The 18,489-nt window shown below is 39.9% G+C and overlaps 1 protein-coding gene across 1 annotated transcript in view; it reads left to right on the top strand.

Moving 5' to 3' along the window:
• BPTF (bromodomain PHD finger transcription factor) overlaps window positions 1–18,489 on the top strand; it is a 150,130-nt gene that overhangs the window by 119,626 nt on the left and 12,015 nt on the right. Inside the window, 7 exon segments of the mRNA XM_019805309.2 lie at window positions 1,579–1,804; window positions 2,497–3,413; window positions 5,254–5,336; window positions 5,625–5,850; window positions 12,041–12,369; window positions 16,123–16,315; window positions 17,178–17,262. Coding sequence (XP_019660868.2) covers window positions 1,579–1,804; window positions 2,497–3,413; window positions 5,254–5,336; window positions 5,625–5,850; window positions 12,041–12,369; window positions 16,123–16,315; window positions 17,178–17,262 — 2,059 coding nt within the window.

Raw genomic sequence — 18,489 nt, 5'->3', positions numbered from 1 at the left:
ACAACAAAAATCCAGGGGCTCCTGGGTGGCACAGTGGTTGAGCGTCTGCCTTTGGCTCAGTGCGTGATCCCGGCGTTATGGGATCGAGCCCCACATCAGGCTCCTCCGCTAGGAGCCTGTTTCTTCCTCTCCCACTCCCCCTTTGTGTTCCCTCTCTCGCTGGCTGTCTCTATCTCTGTCGAATAAATAAATAAAGTCTTTAAAAAAAAAAAAAGTACAGAGGATTTGCCTTTTAAAAAAAAAAAAAATCCAAACTTACGGGGTGCCCAGATGGTTGTCAGTTGAGTGTCCAACTCTTGGTTTCAGCTCAGGTCATGAGATCGAGCCCTGTGACGGGCTCTCCTCTCAGCAGGGAGTCTGCTCCAGATTCTCTTTTCCCCTCCGCCCCACATTCTCTCTAAAGATAAATAAATAAATCTTGAAAAAAAAAACCCATGCCTATGCAGTAGCACTATGAGGAAGTGCAGTGTCGTGGTAGCAGTGAGAGCAGTGGTTACCTCTGGGGGGATAGAAGATGGAGGTCAGAGCATATCCCAGCGGGGGCTTCTTGGAGACGTAATGGTGACCTGAATGCTGGTGCTGTAGATGTTTACTTTAGAATGATTTTTTAAACTACACTTGTGTTTTATGTCATTTCGAATATGTAAGAAACCAAATTTTCAAAATGCAAGAGTGAATAAGGGATTCACGAGTGAAGAATATGGAGTTCAGTACATGAACTTTGTGGTGTCGGTTTTGGCTGTTGAGAATCTGGGGTGGGTTGTTTTTACTTCGCTTTCTAACTCTCCGCCATGTCCCTGGTAGTTAAGGTCACTGGATTGGTAAGTCCTGGACAGAAGAGGTAGTACATACACAGTTTTTACTTCCTGGTCCCCATTTTGATAACTGTGTGGCATTAGCAGCCCTCCTGACTTGGTGTTTGCGTTCCCTGTCTAAACCCTAAGCTTTGTATACTTGAGCGCACACAGGCACACACCATGGGTAATGTGGTGCATGTTGAAAAACTGAAACCGGGAGACCGGGGCTTCTCATTTTATCCTACCTTTAACTTGGTCTCTAACTTTAGGCAAGTGACTTGAACTTTCAAACCTTGAATTTCTAATTAGTGATAAGATCATAGTAATATTTTCTCTCCCTGCTCCACAAAGTCACAAGTCCATTATGAAGATCAAACAAGACAACATGTATAAAGATGCTTTGAAAATTATAAAATAATATGAATATAATATGGTTTAAAATCAGAATTTGGTGGGGACGTTAGTCATTCACCCCAGTGCCCTTATTTTATAGGTTGGGGAAAGTTAGATTTGGAGGAATAATGTTACTTGTAGACAGATACCTGGCTGTCCATTTGAAGAGTTTGGACTGGAACTCTGGGTTGTTCATGTTTTTTCCACTATATAACATCAGTCTTTCCAAATATTCTTATTTTAGCTTATCTGAATTCCTTCTGATGCTATTCTGTAGACATCGAAGTATATGTTTTCATTACATTAAAGGACCTTCCCAACGTCAGAGTGATATACTTACAGATTGATGGTGTGAATACTGTTTACATGTTGTCTGTTCTTTTCACAGGGTGGCAATCAAGGTTTGACGGTAGTGATTCAAGGACAAGGTCAAACGACTGGACAGTTGCAGTTGATACCTCAAGGGGTGACTATACTTCCGGGCCCAGGACAGCAGCTGATGCAAGCTGCCATGCCAAATGGCACTGTTCAGCGGTTCCTCTTCACGCCTTTGGCAACAGCAGCCACAGCAGCCACCACCACCACCACCACCACCGTTTCCACTACAGCAGCAGGTAGAACTTGGGGTCACCAGAAATGCTGCGTGTTATTACTCAAGTGGGATGGGAGGCCCACTGCTTATCTTTGAGAGGATATGCCTCAAGCCAGTGAGCTTACAAGATGACTGGTCAGCCTCACAGGATCTCTTGTTCCTACAGGCCCCCTGCCCCCCGTTTCCACCCATAAGAAGTATAGAAAATTGGGGCGGGGAGCAGAAAATAGTGGCTATCATGGTAACTGTGCCCACACTTAGTTCTTGCCCAGCCTTGGAGGCACTGATTGAGTCATGCAGATAATCTCAGGGCAGATGGGCCTGTCCGGCTCATAGCCTACATCTGAGAGCTGCAGGTCCAGCACCACTTTGTTAGCCTCCTCTGGCAAGCTGCCTTCACCGTTCCATAGGAGAAAAATGAGGCGTTAGCATTAGCCTGTGCCGGAAGTCCTGGCTGATTTCCAGAGACCACCTTCCTTTAAAAACCAGCGCTCTGGAGAGTTTACAGTGTGTGCAGAGGGCAGCCTTGAAGCGGGACCCGGCTCCCCAGTTAGGAGAGTCTGACTTAAGTGTGTTTGTGGAGCATTTCTGAGGCATCAGTCTTCTATACTGAAATTCAGAATTCTCACCTTTAGAAAATTGCCTTCAAATTCTTCTTTTACCAAGGTCCTGTGTTCTAGAGTAATAGATATATTTGGCCTTTCTTTTTCACAGGTACAAGTGAACAAAGACAGAGTAAATTATCACCCCCAACACAGGTGCAACAAGCCAAAACCTTGCCACCAGCTCAGTCATCAAGTGTGAGTCCTCCAGAAGCCCAGCCACAGACTGCTCAGCCTTCAGCTCAGCCCCAGCCCCAAACCCAGGCCCCATCCCCAGCTCAGCCTGAAGTTCAGACTCAGCCTGAAGTTCAGACCCAAACAACTGTCGCATCCCATGTCCCTTCTGAAGCACAACCCACCCCAGCACAGTCATCCAAATCCCAAGTCGCAGTGCAGTGTCAGCCTCAAAGTAATGTCCAAGGACAGTCTCCTGCTCGCGTCCAAAGTCCACCACTGACTCGAATACGTCCATCGACTCCATCCCAAGTGTCTCCTGGACAGCAATCCCAGGTTCAGACTACAACCTCACAACCGATTCCAATTCAGCCACATACATCTCTTCAGATACCTTCCCAGGGCCAGCCACAATCACAACCCCAGGTACAGTCTCCAACTCAAACTCTTTCATCAGGACAGACGTTAAGTCAAGTTACTGTTTCATCCCCATCCCGTCCTCAGCTACAGATACAGCAGCCGCAGCCCCAAGTCATTGCTGTGCCTCAGCTGCAACAACAAGTCCAGGTTCTCTCGCAGATCCAGTCGCAGGTTGTGGCTCAGATACAGGCTCAGCAAGGTGGTGTGCCCCAGCAAATCAAACTCCAGTTACCTATTCAAATCCAGCAAAGCAGTCCTGTGCAGACTCACCAGATTCAGAATGTGGTTACAGTGCAGGCAGCCAGTGTGCAAGAGCAGTTGCAAAGGGTTCAGCAACTCAGGGATCAGCAGCAAAAGAAGAAGCAGCAACAGATAGAAATTAAGCGGGAACACACTCTCCAAGCTTCTAATCAAAGTGAAATCATTCAGAAACAGGTAAAGTTATTAAGTAAAAGCAGCATGTTCAGTAGCTTGAATTATTGTGCTGTGCAGTAGACCTAGTGTTGGTTGTGTTAGGTTTCCGACATGAGACAACAGTCATTGATGGGTCAATTTAGAAGCAGCACTGGATTGACAAGAAATAACGAATGACTACCATGGCTTGGAACTCTTTGCTGGATGTAAACAATCAGTGCTTATTAGAAGAACTACCTGTATTCGGGGAGAGCTAAGATGGAAAGAATGGAGTTAGGAGTTTAAGTACCATGAATACAAAACTTGAAGGTCTGACTAAGCTCAAAGCCACTTCAGGCGTCATAGCCCTTCGTTTGAAGTTATTTGCAGTTGTCATTCCTTAGTTTGCGTATAGACTAAGCAAATTCTAGACAGTGGAAACTCATTTGCATTTCCAACCACACCTTTGTAAAAGGCTGGCATTCTTCTCTTCCATAGCTTAAATAAAAAGTGGCATCCTGCAGTAGCGTCTTAGTGAAGTAAGGCCATTTAGAGGAGTTAGAATTATTCTGCTTAAAATGAAGTCACAGGTATAAGATCCTGCAGCATCACTGGAGAAAACCGTCTTGGCATCAGCAGCGTGCACCACTCAGCATTAGTCATGAGATTGAGTGTGGATTTCAAGTGTTCCCAAGTCATGAGACCTGCATTCAGTTCCGGGGTCTTCCATTCACAGTCTGTGAAACTCATCTCTCTCCCCTGAGCTCTATATCCTCATTAATACTCCCTCTCTTTCCATCCGTACAAGATTATTGTAATGATTGAATGAGGTCATGTATGTAGAAGCATTTTTTATTTTTTATCGGGATATGTTTGACATACGGCATTGTATAAATTCAAGGTGTACAGCGTGTTGATTTGATACATTGATACTTGGAACATGATTGCCGTTGTAGTGGTAGTCAGCACCTCTGTCACGTCCTGTGAGCAGCATGTCTTTTTAGTGGTGGGAATAATTAAGATCTGGTCTCTTAGCACGTTTGATGATTCTAATACAACGTGGTTAGAAGTACTTTTTATTTTTATTTTTTTTTTAAAGATTTTATTTATTTATTCAACAGAGAGAGAGAGACAGCCAGTGAGAGAGGGAACACAAGCAGGGGGAGTGGGAGAGGAAGAAGCCAGGCTCATAGTGGAAGAGCCTGATGTGGGGCTTGATCCCAGATCGCTGGGATCACGCCCTGAGCTGAAGGCAGACGCTTAACCGCTGTGCCACCCAGGCGCCCCTAGAAGTACTTTTTAAACAGCAAAGGGATTTTAAAGGTGTATGGTAATATTCTTATAAATTGAAGTCATGTATATGTTCAAATGCATCATTACCCAGCTTTTAGTATTGTGTAGTCTGTAAATTGAGAATTATTACAATGTCTGTCTTTATCCTAATCTCTGTGCCAAGTGGGACGGGGAGGAGGGGAAGTACTTGAAATTAATACTGAGGAAGAGAGTGTAATGTTAAAAAAGGGGGGGAGCTGTTAGAGAATGATAGCTGGGTTAAAATTACAGCTTATAGTACTTACTTAATCTCAAACAAGTGAGTTAAGTTTTTCATGTCTTAGAATCTCATTTACAAAATTATCCCTTTCAGTGGTGTTAGGAAGAATAATTGAGGTAACATCAAGTGCTTACTTAGCACAGTGCCCAGTACACGGTAAGCACCCAGGACATATTGTTGTAACTCTAATTTTATTTGTATTAGGATATAAAATTCTTACAGTGTCTTTGGAAAACATACATGTGCTCAGATTTCTGCTGTTGTTATCTGTATACCAACTTGCAGTCATTATATAAAATACGCACTTTGGGATTTTGTTCTGTCCTGAAGGTGGTGATGAAGCATAATGCTGTAATAGAACATTTAAAGCAGAAAAAGACCATGACTCCAGCTGAAAGAGAAGAGAATCAAAGGTAGGGAGAAATGTTTATAACCCAGGAACACAGGGACTCGTTGTATACCGGCCTTTCCTCTTTAGCATGCACACGCATCGGAGGTCTGAGTTTTGTTTTTTTAATCTTGGCTGAAGTTCATTAAATGAGAACACTTGGCACTACTAGCTGCTCATAACTGGTTTGAATCACTCTTTGAAGCTTTCCAGTCACAGAAAGTTTATCAGCCGTAGAGACATAGAAAAATTATTTCTTAAGCCTTTCGGAATGAAATGCCCAGTATTACATGGATTGTATATTTCTCTCTAGAATGATTGTCTGTAACCAGGTGATGAAGTATATTTTGGATAAGATAGATAAAGAAGAAAAACAGGCAGCAAAAAAACGGAAGCGTGAAGAGAGCGTGGAACAGAAACGTAGCAAGCAGAATGCCACCAAGCTCTCCGCACTGCTCTTCAAACACAAAGAACAACTCAAAGCTGAGATATTAAAAAAGAGAGCGCTCCTGGACAAAGACCTACAGATTGAAGTGCAGGTAAGAAGGTATTTCCTTTCCTTCTGTGTCCAACATTTAGCATTTAACTTTATTCTTTTTTTCCCCTTGCAACTTTGGCTGAGCTTTAAATGTCAGCTTGTTTCCAGAACTTACATTTTTGTACAGAAACTAAAAACAGTGGGACATGTGTCTTTTGAAATAGGACAGGTTTTATATTTGAAGGTATATTGTAATCTCTAATGTAATCACTCTAAGCAGTCTATTGATTTAAAGAAGAACATTTTGAGAACCCTCTTTGGGATAGCTTTTATGCTCTATGACATAGTTATCAGGAGCTAAGTTTCATGAGAAACATACACCAAGAACTGCGAAACAGTGTTGGAAGAATGGAAAATAAAGAGTTGCCCATTAAATAAGACGCCTTCCTCCTTGACTTGTAACTGACCCTGTAGACATTGCTAACCCTCTGCTTGCTGGGGGATTTATTGAATAATGAAGACATCTGTTCACACATATTTGAACAGCTTCTTTAAAAAGAAGCAGGCTATCTAAAGCATCCCTAGAAGAACCTTGTATATTTTAAGAAGATGAGTATTTTTTAAAAAGTGATCATCCCAGCAACCAACATGACACAACTCTGAGACATGAGAGATCTTTCCACTAAAGTCAGAGACCAGATGACGGTGCCAAAACCCAACATTATTATTTATCACCTCCAAAAATTTCTAGCTAGTGTGTTATGTCAAGAAAAGGAAAAAAAAGGAGATAAAATTCTTATTGTATATGATACAATTATTATATCAAAACCCCAGAAGATGAATTTTATTTGTGAGAGATTTCGGTGAGGGGGTCACATGCTAGATACATGTTGAGACTACAAGCGTTGCGAAAGTGCATAAATAAAAGAGCCAGTTCACAGTAGCAAATATTCCCTCTCACCTTAAGATCCATTTCCCATCAAAAATTCTAAAGGGTGGTGCAATCGTTAAGTGTCTGCCTTCTGCTCAGGGCGTGATCCCGGAGTTCTGGGATCGAGCCCCACATCAGGCTCCTCCGCTAGGAGCCTGCTTCTTCCTCTCCCACTCCCCCTGCTTGTGTTCCCTCTCTCGCTGACTGTCTCTCTCTCTGTCAAATAAATAAATAAAATCTTTAAAAAAAAAATTCTAATATGAGAAAGGAAACCACAAAAATAATAGAAGAAAACGAGATTGTCATTTTTGTAATTTCAGAGTAGAGAAAACCACTCCTGCGCATTACAGATTTCAGATGCCACAAAGGAAAAAGATTTGATGACAAGAAAAAAATTTTATATAGGAAGAAAGAAAATACCATAAACAGTATTGAAAAATAGGTAACGAACAGGGAAAAAATTTCGTGACATTGATGACTGAGTTAGTATTCCAAAAATTTAAAGAGCTCTTAGGTCAGTAAGAAAAGGATGAATATTGGTCAATTAGATAAGGGGAATCCTATCACAATATATACATATAGCAAGTTACTACAACATATACTTCAAATATCTTGCAATTTTTGTCAGTGATACCTCAATAAACCTGAAATTTAAAAAAAAAAAAAGAACACTCTAGTACAAGAATGTGTAAGACATACAAATAAGCAATTTTCAAATGTAAAAATGCCAAATACCAGTAAACATATAAAAAGATAGTCAACCTAGGGACGCATGGGTGGCTTGGTTAAGTGGCTGCCTTCAGCTCAGGTCGTGATCCCAGGGGATCGAGCCCCGTCTCGGGTTCCCCACTCAGCGGGAGGCCTGCTTCTCCCTCTCCCTCTGCCTGCTGCTCACCCTGCTTGTACTCTCTCTGTCAAATAAATAAAATCTTTAAAAAAAAAAAAAAAGTCAACCTAAATACTAGGAGTGAAATGAAAATACTGTTTTTCTAGAGAAAATATCATGTATTTCTAGAGAACATTACGTCAGCGTATATCAAAGACTCTAGGGCACCTGGGTGGCTCAGTTGGTTAAACAACTGCCTTTGGCTCAGGTCATGATCCTGGAGTCCCAGGATCGAGTCCCACATCAGCTTAGCAGGGAGTCTACTTCTCCCTGTGACCCTCTCGCCTCTCGTGCTTTCTGTCACTCTCTCTCTCTCAAATAAAATTCTTTAAAAAAAAAGAAAAGACTCTAGGGGCGCCTGGGTGGCGCAGTCGTTGGGCGTCTGCCTTCGGCTCAGGGCGTGATCCCGGCGTTATGGGATTGAGCCCCACATCAGGCTCCTCCACTGGGAGCCTGCTTCTTCCTCTCCCACTCCCCCTGCCTGTGTTCCCTCTCTTGCTGGCTGTCTCTCTCTGTGTCAAATAAAGAAATAAAATCTTCTAAAAAAATAAAAAATTAAAATTAAAAAAAAGACTCTAAAATGTGGATATTCTGATATTCCATAATTTCAGTTCTAGAAATTCATCTAAGAAACAGACAAGATATATGAGTAAGGACATAGTGAATGTTAATAAATATAACAAAAATTTGGAATCAGCCTGAAATCCACAGAGAAGAGATTGGTAATCAGTATTTCTCAACAGAAGCACTTTGGGCCCTTTCCACAGGCCAGATTTTTACACACTGTAGAAAGTATAGCATTGGGTACTAAATGCTAGTATCATCACCTTCAACCCAAAAAATGACCTTGTCCCCTCTACCTACATTCTCAAATACTCAGGGTACCAGCAGCACCCTCAGCTGGGAACCGCTGGATTAAATACATTTGAGAGTGTCCACACAATGGACTACTATTTTAACAAAACAGTGTGTGTAGGATTGGTCCTTTTTGTTTTTAATTCTTTGGGGAAATTCTCAATGATAAATGCTTCAACGAAAAATCCAGGTTGCAGAATAGTATCTGTACTGTGACTTATCCATTCAATTCACTCAGCAGGTATTTATTTAACATCTAATGTGTGTCGTTAGCTATTCCCACTCCATATTCTGCACAGAGCGGGGAGATACTTAATAGTCTGTATTCTTTACATATAAATAAGTATATTGGACATGTACATTCAGATGTCTTTCAAAGTAATTACCTTGGCCAACAAATAAAAATAATCTGTAAGTCAATGTGCCCCCTGCCAAAGATTACCATTTTAAAATAATTTTAGAATATATCTTGTATATATTTTTTTAATAGATGTATTTGTGTATAAATGTAATTTCTGCAGAAATGGAATCACACTGGAGACAACATATACTGAACATTTTTCTGCATTCATTATACTGTGCAGCCATTTAAAAATATTTCTGCTATAAACATCCTCAGTGTGGTCTTCTTGACAGTATATTACATAATCTAATAAGGAAGAAAATTTGTTATAGTTTAAGAAAGAAGACGTTCAGTATTATTTTAATTAGTAGAATTTATGGCTAAGGTAATTTGCTTTGAAGGGCAATATTCAAATGTATATGTACTAGCATATTTTAAAAATAATTTTTAATTTTATTTTTTTATTTTCAAGATATGTGATTGGTCCTTTATGTTCTTGTATGATTTCTACTTGTCTCTTTTTTGTTAAATAGGCTATTTTTTAGAGCAGTTTTAAATTTACAGAGAAATTATGCAGAAAGAATTCTTGTATACTATTCTCTCACGCACCCCCCCCCGCCACATACACACCCAAATTTCTCTGTTACCATTTTGCGTTAGTGTGGCCATATTTTACAGCTGATAAGCCAATATTGATACATTATTATTAACTAAAGTCCATGGTTTACACTGTTTCACTCTTTGTGTTATGCAGTCCTAGGAGTTTGACAGATGCATCATATCCATGTTACATACAGAATACAAAATCCTATCATCATAGTATCGTACAGAATAATTCCACTGACCTAAATATGTCCTGTGTTCCACATTTTTATCTCTCCTCCATCCCCCTGTGCTCCTCTTATTGATAAAATAATTTATTATTTAGTAGAAATTAAACCTTCATTTAGCTCTTTGAACACCTCAAACATAGTATTACACAGTTTTTGTCAAATTGTCCTATAAAATTAATTTCAGTTGTAATGAATTCAGATTCAGTTGTTTGTTTTTTTGTAAGAGAGAGAGTGTGAGCGTGGTGGGGATGGGGTACAGAGGGATAGAGAGAGACTCTTAAGCAAGTTTCACCCCCAGCACAGAGCCTGATGCGGGTCTCCATCTCACAACCCTGGATCATGACCTGAGCCAAAATCAAGAGTCAGACACTTAACCGACGGAGCCAGCCGGGCTCCCCAGATTCAGTTAATTGATTTTGTTGGTTGTTTTTTTTCATATCACATTTCCATTTGGTTTGCATTTAGATTGTTTTTTAAGATTTTATTCAATTATTTGTCAGCACAAGCAGGAGGGAGAGCAGCAAGCAGGGGGAGAGAAGCAGGCCCCCCCACTGAGCAGGGAGCCCGATGTGGGACTCGATCCCAAGACCCTGGGATCATGACCTGAGCCAAAGGCAAGATGCTTAACCGGCTGAGCCATCCAGACGTCCCAGTATTTGGTCTTTAAGTGAGAGGAGTTTTGTTTTTGTTTCCTCTCTGGAGGCCCAGTGTAGACCAGCCAGCCCTTCCATCAAGCAGGTAGCCTATTCTTGGGGCCCATTCCCATACTTGAGTCCCCTTCTCCGTATAGAAACTGGTTGTTGTTGGGCTACCACCTCCTGGTTCTGAATCTGAAGTCCGCAGGCCTCCAGTGTTAGCCCTGTGTACACTTTTGTGTTTCCATTTCATAGAGACATTTATTATTATTCAAGCATGGCTCTATCTTTTCAGTTTTCTCTGTTTTATATTTTACTATCATTGGTATGCTTTTGAAGCAGGGGATCAAAGTATGTAACCACTATAACATCTTTTTTTTTTTTTTAAGTGACTTCTTCTATGCCCATTACGGGCCTCGAACTCACAGCCCCGAGGTCGAGAGTCACATGCTCTCCCAGCTGAGCCAGCCAGGTGCCCCACCCCCACTATACCATCTTGATTTTTCTAAAATCTGTTTTGTTATGTTACAAACACATCATATTAACTAGGAAAATGGCACCCAAGATTTACTTTCTTCCCTTGGAGGAAATTTAGACTTTTTTTTTTTTAAGATTTATTTATCTATTTATTTGACAGAAAGAGACACAGCGAGAGAGGGAACACCAGCAGGAGGAGTGGGAAAGGGAGAAGCAGGCTTCCTGCCAAGCATGGAGCCCAATATGGGGCTCCATCCCAGGACCCTGGGATCGTGACCTGAGCCACCCAGGTGCCCCTAGACTTTCTTTTTAAATACAGAAGGGTTGCTGAATAGTCGTACAACTTACCTTCTCACTTACAAGGCTATCTAGATGCTAGAGAGAAAAAATAAATTCATTAAACAGGGACCATTCAGGTTTGGTTGTTAGAATTTTTGTGATGTTTATGGGGCACCTGACTGGCTGGGTCATTGGAGTATGTGACTCTTGATTTTGGGGTCAAGTTTGAGCCTCACATTGGATGTAGAGATTACTCTAAAATGTTTTTTTGTGTGTGATGTTTAAAAGCTTGTTCATAGCAGTGATTTATTTATACCAAGTTTGTACATGGATGCCAATGACAGTGGCTTTTTTTTCTCTAGAGAAATAATCATTTCAAAGAATAAGTTGTAGCACTAGGTAACAGAGGTGTGTCTGTAAAGTATTTCACATGAAGAGAAATAAGGATTTTAATTTATGTCAAAATGCGTATTGATAAAATAGCTTTCCCTGCATTCTTAAATTCTAGACATAGGAGCATAATAAACAAGGCAAGTCTGTCTCTCATTCGGCTTTTGGCTGGTCAGACCACATCTTGAATATCATGTTCAGTTCATGTTGGGTCTCACTCTAAGGACACAGATGGAGAGCAATGAGAAGGAAGCAGCCAGTGGTGAGGACACTTGAAACCCCATTCTCAGCACCAACTGAAATAACCAGGACACAACATGGGCAAGCCAGGAGGGGACATTGTTTTCAGAAATTTGGTCATCTTTCTGTCAGATCTTTGAAGACAGTTAGCAGCTTTCTAGTTGTTAAATAATCTTCACTTTATTTTTCTATTTGTTTTGATTGGGTTTAAAGTATAGTTAGGACACTGCAGTTCCTCACCTCCTCACACTAGGCTGAACTGTGGAGCTGCTCCGACAAGGGAGGTGTAAGGTAAGAAGGAAGGTCATGTAAAGTCCTCTGGCCAAGCCATGCATTTACGTAAGTTGAATGACGGTCTCGTATTGTCTTTAATTGACAACAGGAAGAGCTCAAGAGAGACTTGAAAATTAAGAAAGAAAAAGACATGGTGCAGGCCACAGCAGTGGCGGCCACCTCACCTGCAGCACCGCCTGCGCCTCCGGCCCCTCCGCCTTCACCCCCGCCTCCGCCTCCTCCGCAGCACACAGGCCCCCTGTCCACGGCCACAGCCACGGCCACTCTGCCTGCGGCTTCCCAGAAGAGGAAGCGAGAAGAAGAAAGAGACTCAAGCTCCAAGTCCAAGAAGAAGAAAATGATCTCTACTACCTCAAAGGAAACTAAGAAGGACACAAAGCTTTACTGTATCTGTAAAACGCCTTACGATGAATCTAAGTGAGTAGATCTTTTTGGGCTCTAGTTTATTTTCTTAAAAGTTTAGCTGTTAAATTTCCAGTTGTGAAGAAAATGAGTATATTGGTAGCAATGTCAATGAAAGTAGTTGAAAGTAAGGGTCATGATGTTTCATCTGTGGTCTTAAAGCTGATATTCTTAAACTCGACACTAGAGAAGTAAAAATTTTGTATTTTACGTGTTCATGATTTATGTTCTTCATCATTTTCTTTTCTGTCAAAAACAAGCTTTCTGTTGCTCTTTTGCTTTCTCCTCTTCTCTCTGGATTAACTCCACATCAATCAATAATGCTGTCCGGAGAAGGAGGTATATTACTACCACTGCCCAAAGTTGAGAGCATCCTTTATGGAATCTGTTCACAACCTTATGATTACATCAAATCTTAGAGACTATCTGACTATGAATGGTGCCCAAGGTTTCAAGTTTGAGTGGTTTTGGTTTTATGTTTAATTTTAAGCAGTTCTGATGTTTTTTTGTATTGGAATACTGAAACTTAATATTATTTTTGTCGAAGTTCCCACTCTCTTTTTGGGGACAAAAGCTGGAGTGTTCTTTTCACTCAGTCCTCAAGAATAACACTCAAATATGTAATAATAAAGCATGGCAGCTGGAAGCTGTTTTTGACTGTTGTGACTTGTATTCAGTGATACATACAAGATTTTAGAGACACTAATCCATTAATGCAGTTTCATTTTTTTTTATCATCATCATTCAACGAAGTATTTAGCTTTCATTTTGAGCATTTAAATGTAGGCCAGCTTTTTAAAGCCAAGATTAACTACGGTATTTTTTGTAGTATGAAAAAGTTTGTGCTAAAAATATATGATTATTTAGAGTTAGCCATGCTTAATATATCTACCTTCAGTGGATGCCTAACCAATTTATAAAATTGTGATCTCTTCAGTGATGTTTTTTTAAGTTGCGACATTGAAGCTGCTTTGGCAGTGCTGTTTAGAATTACAACCAGGTGCTAGAGCAACACTTTTTGTTGCTAGATTTAGCTGTGCGATGAATTAAAACACCTGTTTTGGCATCTTCCCTTTTCATTGTCTTTACTGGAAATGATAGATAATGTGGAAAGTGGGGCCCTGCTAACTGATTTTGCCCTTAGTCTAATACAAGCATGTTTCCCCTTAAGCACAAGAATACTCAGTGATTTACAGAACAAAACAGAACATGATTTACTTTCTTTACAAAAATATCTGCTTATGGACTTTATGTAAATAATCAGACTTCTTTGGCTTATTTAAAATATTCAGATCGCAGAAATTCATTTCGCACACAGCATTTTTGTCCTACTTCAGTTGCGTATCATTAGGCACGCATGAACATGTGCTCATTCTGCTACATTCGCCTCATTATCTTGTGGGTGTTTCATATTTTTCAGTTTGTTGTTATTAAAATTTCAGTGTACCAGGTTCATTCACTCCCTCTTCTAGTTGGGATGAGTTAATGTTTTTTAGGAGTATTTTGTAATCTCTTGTACCAGACTAGGCTGGTTTGGGAATCTAGTGAGAGTGGCTAAAACTTGAAATTCAAGTCCCGAGCTTATTTCCAGAATACATAGCCTGCCATCCGGTGAAGGCAACATACAGAAACACCTTGAAGGCCCAGCCCCCACGCATGGCAGTGAAAATCATGCAGGAGTCTTAATTCAAAAGAAAAAAATTACGGAATTATGGAATGGGATGAACTACACAATCATATATTATTCCTTCACATTCATACGGTAGGTTAGTTTGAGGACTACTTCCATTTCTCCAAGTGAATCTACCAAGAAGCACTTGGGTAGAATCATATCAGCAAGGCCAGTCTGATCCTTTGAGAGTCACACGAGTTCTTGCTATGAGTTTTACATGGCATTCCTACATAGCTCCCGTCAGCACTTTTAGATACACTCTGTGTTTGTCATAGAGATGCTTTGGGATCTTACCTTACACAAGCCTTGAGGGTTAACCGAGTGGGATTACCCTCAGTTACACACTCATACAGCCCCAGCTTGCCAGTTACTGCAGAAGCTCTTGCTGTTTCGGCTACCTGTTCTTCCTTCTCACTCCACGCTGTGTATCCCCCGTTTTGAGTTGAAGCAGTTCCTTACCGGGTACTTAACCGGGTCACTCTCCACATTGTCACATACATTACATTGAAAAACTGGCCCATGTCATAATCTGTTACAATTAGATTAAATTCCCATGTTAATTTAGAAAACTTAGTAGAAATTGAATTACCACATGTACCTTTCTTAGATTTCTTCTTCATATCGTATTTTGACCATTTATCTTCTACACCTGGCTGACCTGCATGTTCCTTGTAGTGTAACTTCTCCTCGGTGTTTGCGCTTTGCTTTGTTTTCAAATTTAAACTGTGAGCTACATTTTCAAACCTATCTAAGAAATAGCCCTGAATTTGAAATGGCTTCTGTGGCATAGGTTTGACAGATGTAAGTCTTTGATTCTTTGGCTTTGGTTTTTGTGCCTGTTACAGTTTTACACACATTCATTAAGAGGGAGACATTACCATCAGTGTGTTGTTTATTTTTTCAAATTCCAGTATGTTTTTAAAGACCCATATTTCACTAAACAGTGTATTTGTTGAAATTGATGTGAGTGATTTTATGTTTCTACACTTGATACAGTGTCAGATGTTGTAGTTTGCCAGGGGTAGAACGGTCGGATGCAGGATGTTTAGCTGACTCATTGCAGAAAGTAATCCTGTAAGAAAGTGAATCAGGACAGGGAAGACAGATTTAAGTATCATGCAGCTCAAAATGACAATTACATTGTCATTTTCATTGTGAATACTTTTAGGTTCTATATTGGCTGTGATCTTTGTACTAACTGGTATCATGGAGAATGTGTTGGCATCACAGAAAAGGAGGCTAAGAAAATGGATGTGTACATCTGTAATGATTGTAAACGGGCACAAGAGGGCAGCAGTGAGGAATTGTACTGTATCTGCAGAACACCTTATGATGAGTCACAGTGAGTTCTGATAAGAGCATCATATTTAATAATTTAGGAAGCCAAATTGCTCTGACTGGTTATTTATTTTTAAATAAAAAGCAAGATCTTTTTCTGCATATATTATACACTTACATTACCAATTCCTTTCCAATTTTTTTTCTCTTTTTTTCCCTCTTGACCTCCCCTTCAAAATTTATGTTGCTTCATAGTGAATGTTTGAGATGCACTGGGGAAAAAATATGGTTTAATGGTAGACTTGATTCTTCAATATGTAACATAGAAATTAATGAGATTAAAATAGCCTGACTTGTTTGGACTTCATCAGTGTTTGAAATGGTGCTTTATTGTAGGTTAAGGAAAAAACACTAATTTGGGTGTAAGTTCTGAGACCCTGTTAATAGCTTTTAGGATTTTGAACTCCCGGTTGGGTGGCCAATACCAGCTTCCCATTTGATACAGTACTAGTTGAAAGATATTTGGTTTATTTTGCTTTAAAGTCAATGAAATATTTTGCATTTTTCTTCATATTAGTTCTCCAGTATTACACAGTGTTCTTAATAAACTTTAAATGCTTGTTCTTAACATCCGAAACACTAAATTAACACAATTGAATGTCAATCTGCAAAAGTATTAAAACAATTGTAATACTAAAACTATTTTATACCCAGAGTTAGAATCTTTCCAGGTGCATGTTTTAGTATTTTTTAAAGTAAATTATAAGTAATGTGATCCCATCTGTTTTGAACTCACATTTCCATTTCGGATCTTGCAGATTTTATATTGGCTGTGATCGGTGTCAGAATTGGTACCATGGGCGCTGCGTTGGCATCTTGCAAAGTGAGGCAGAGCTCATTGACGAGTATGTCTGTCCACAGTGCCAGTCAACAGAGGATGCCATGACAGTGCTCACGCCGCTCACGGAGAAAGATTATGAGGGTTTAAAAAGGGTGCTTCGTTCTTTACAGGTGAGAAACCGCACTGTGTACAGCATGTGAAGGGGAAGTCAACCAGCATGACTTTGGAGACGTTTCTAGGGTTTGAACCTTCCAGTCTCAGAGTCTGTGATTATTTCCTGACTCCTGGCTGGTCTAGTGAAGTACTCCGGACTTCAGTCCTTCACATGCCGATATCAGGAGGTTAACCATCTCCACACATGAGCTCAGTTGTTGCTATCTAACACTCGGTTTTAAAAGGACTCCCTTTTTTAATAGATTTAATTGTTAAAGAAAAGTTTACCTCACCACTATAGATTGAAAAACAATTTGATTAAATTCTAGTGGGGGGCCACCCGGCTGGCTCTGTCAGAAGAGCATGCGACTCTTGATCTTGGGGCCGTGAGTCCAAGCCCACATTGGGTGTAGAGATTACTTAAAAATAGAATCTTTAAAGGAAAATAAAAAAATTAAAAAAAAAAAACTGAAAGAGAACAGTGGTCTCAATATGTGGGTGAAGTTATTAATAGCATGTCTCTGCCACCTCGTTAGCAGTGGGAACCATTCCACACTTTGAACCTGTTCCACTCTGGTTGTACAGGTAGCAGGTTGTCACGTAGGGACGAGAGTACAAGTTTCTGACTTCTAAGCTAGTGCTCCACTCCCCCCAGCCGAGGTCCTCAGACCACCCTTCGAGAACCCTTAGTACGGAGTATGCTCACCTGAGATGATTTATGACTAGAGCAAAACTGCTCTAAATACAGAATAGTTTCATCTCTCAGGTTTAAAACTGACTTTTGGAGTTTAAGGGTTGATGGATACAATAATTCAGTTGGGAAACTTAAATGAAATTAGTATTTCCACCTGACAGTAATGTTTTCTGCCCCCATTATAGGCCCATAAGATGGCCTGGCCTTTCCTTGAACCAGTGGACCCTAATGATGCACCAGATTATTACGGTGTCATTAAGGAGCCTATGGGTAGGTACTGCAGTTGAGTATGGAGTGTTGTCTCACGTCTCAGCAGATATCAATCATCCATGAAACTGATCTGTGGTGAGGATATGTGGAGCAAGGCTGGTGGGAGAATAAATTAGTGTAGTAACTTGTAGGATAAATTGGGAGTGGGTATTAACGTTTAAATCTGCATTCCTTTGGACCCAGCAATTTCATTTCTTAGGATTTACATGTGTACAAGTATGTTGTTCATCACAGCATTGTTTATAAGTCCAGAAAAATCAGAAATGAACTCAGTGGCCATCAGTAAAGGACTAGGTGAATCAAACGACATGTAAGCAGAATATTATGCAGCTGTATAAAAGATGAATGAAATCAGTGCACGGGTCAGGGTCTGTCACCTTTTCCTCATCTTTTCCTGAAGGAAAGCAAATTTGATGGGCCTACAAAAGATCCGAGAGAAAAAATTCCTCATTTCCCAGGACAAAAAAATGGTAATAAGTAACAGCCACAAATGATTGTATTACGATGAACAGTTTCAGGTGGTGATGTTAAAAATAGTTTATCTGCAAATGAAATTATAAAAATTAAAACATATATAAAAGCTTCCAAAATTGCCAAAGAAAGGATTAGCTCCAGGTGATGAAAGAAGTATTTCAAAAGCCAGCTAAGCATTTTTTAAATAGGAAGGACTTTATTAAGTATTTGAAAGTTGCTAAGAGAGTTACTGAAAAGTTCTCATCACAAGAAAAAAACCCTTTTTTATTATATGTGGTTGGTAATAGATGTTAATTAAACTATTGGGTAATCACTTTGCAGTATATACATACATCAGATAATTATGTTGTACACCTAAAACTGATACAATGTTGTATGTCAGTTATATCTCAGTTTTTAAAAATGAGAAGGGTTTGTGTTCGACGCAACTTCAAAGAGGGAGAGAAAATGCGAAGGGGAAATAAGTGAGGGCGTAGTTAAAACTATCTGAAAACTGAACAAGTAGCCACTACCTTTGTTTTGATGTTGAAGGTGGAAGAAGCTAATCCATGTACATATTTTAGATTTGTATAATCTCTTTTGAGAAAGTCTCTGGAGATATTTATTTACATAGATAATTCTGCTTCTAAACATAACATAATTCTAGAAAATCTAGGAAATTAAAAAAAAAGTAAGAAACAATAAAACGCACCTTTATCTTTTCCTCACTGAATCCCATTTTTGTGTGCTCTTTGCGTGTGTGTGAGAGAGAAA

This window comes from Ailuropoda melanoleuca, chromosome 13 (genome assembly GCF_002007445.2).
Source record: "Ailuropoda melanoleuca isolate Jingjing chromosome 13, ASM200744v2, whole genome shotgun sequence".
Classification (NCBI taxonomy): domain Eukaryota; kingdom Metazoa; phylum Chordata; class Mammalia; order Carnivora; family Ursidae; genus Ailuropoda; species Ailuropoda melanoleuca.
This window is presented reverse-complemented; position numbering and strand designations above follow the sequence as displayed.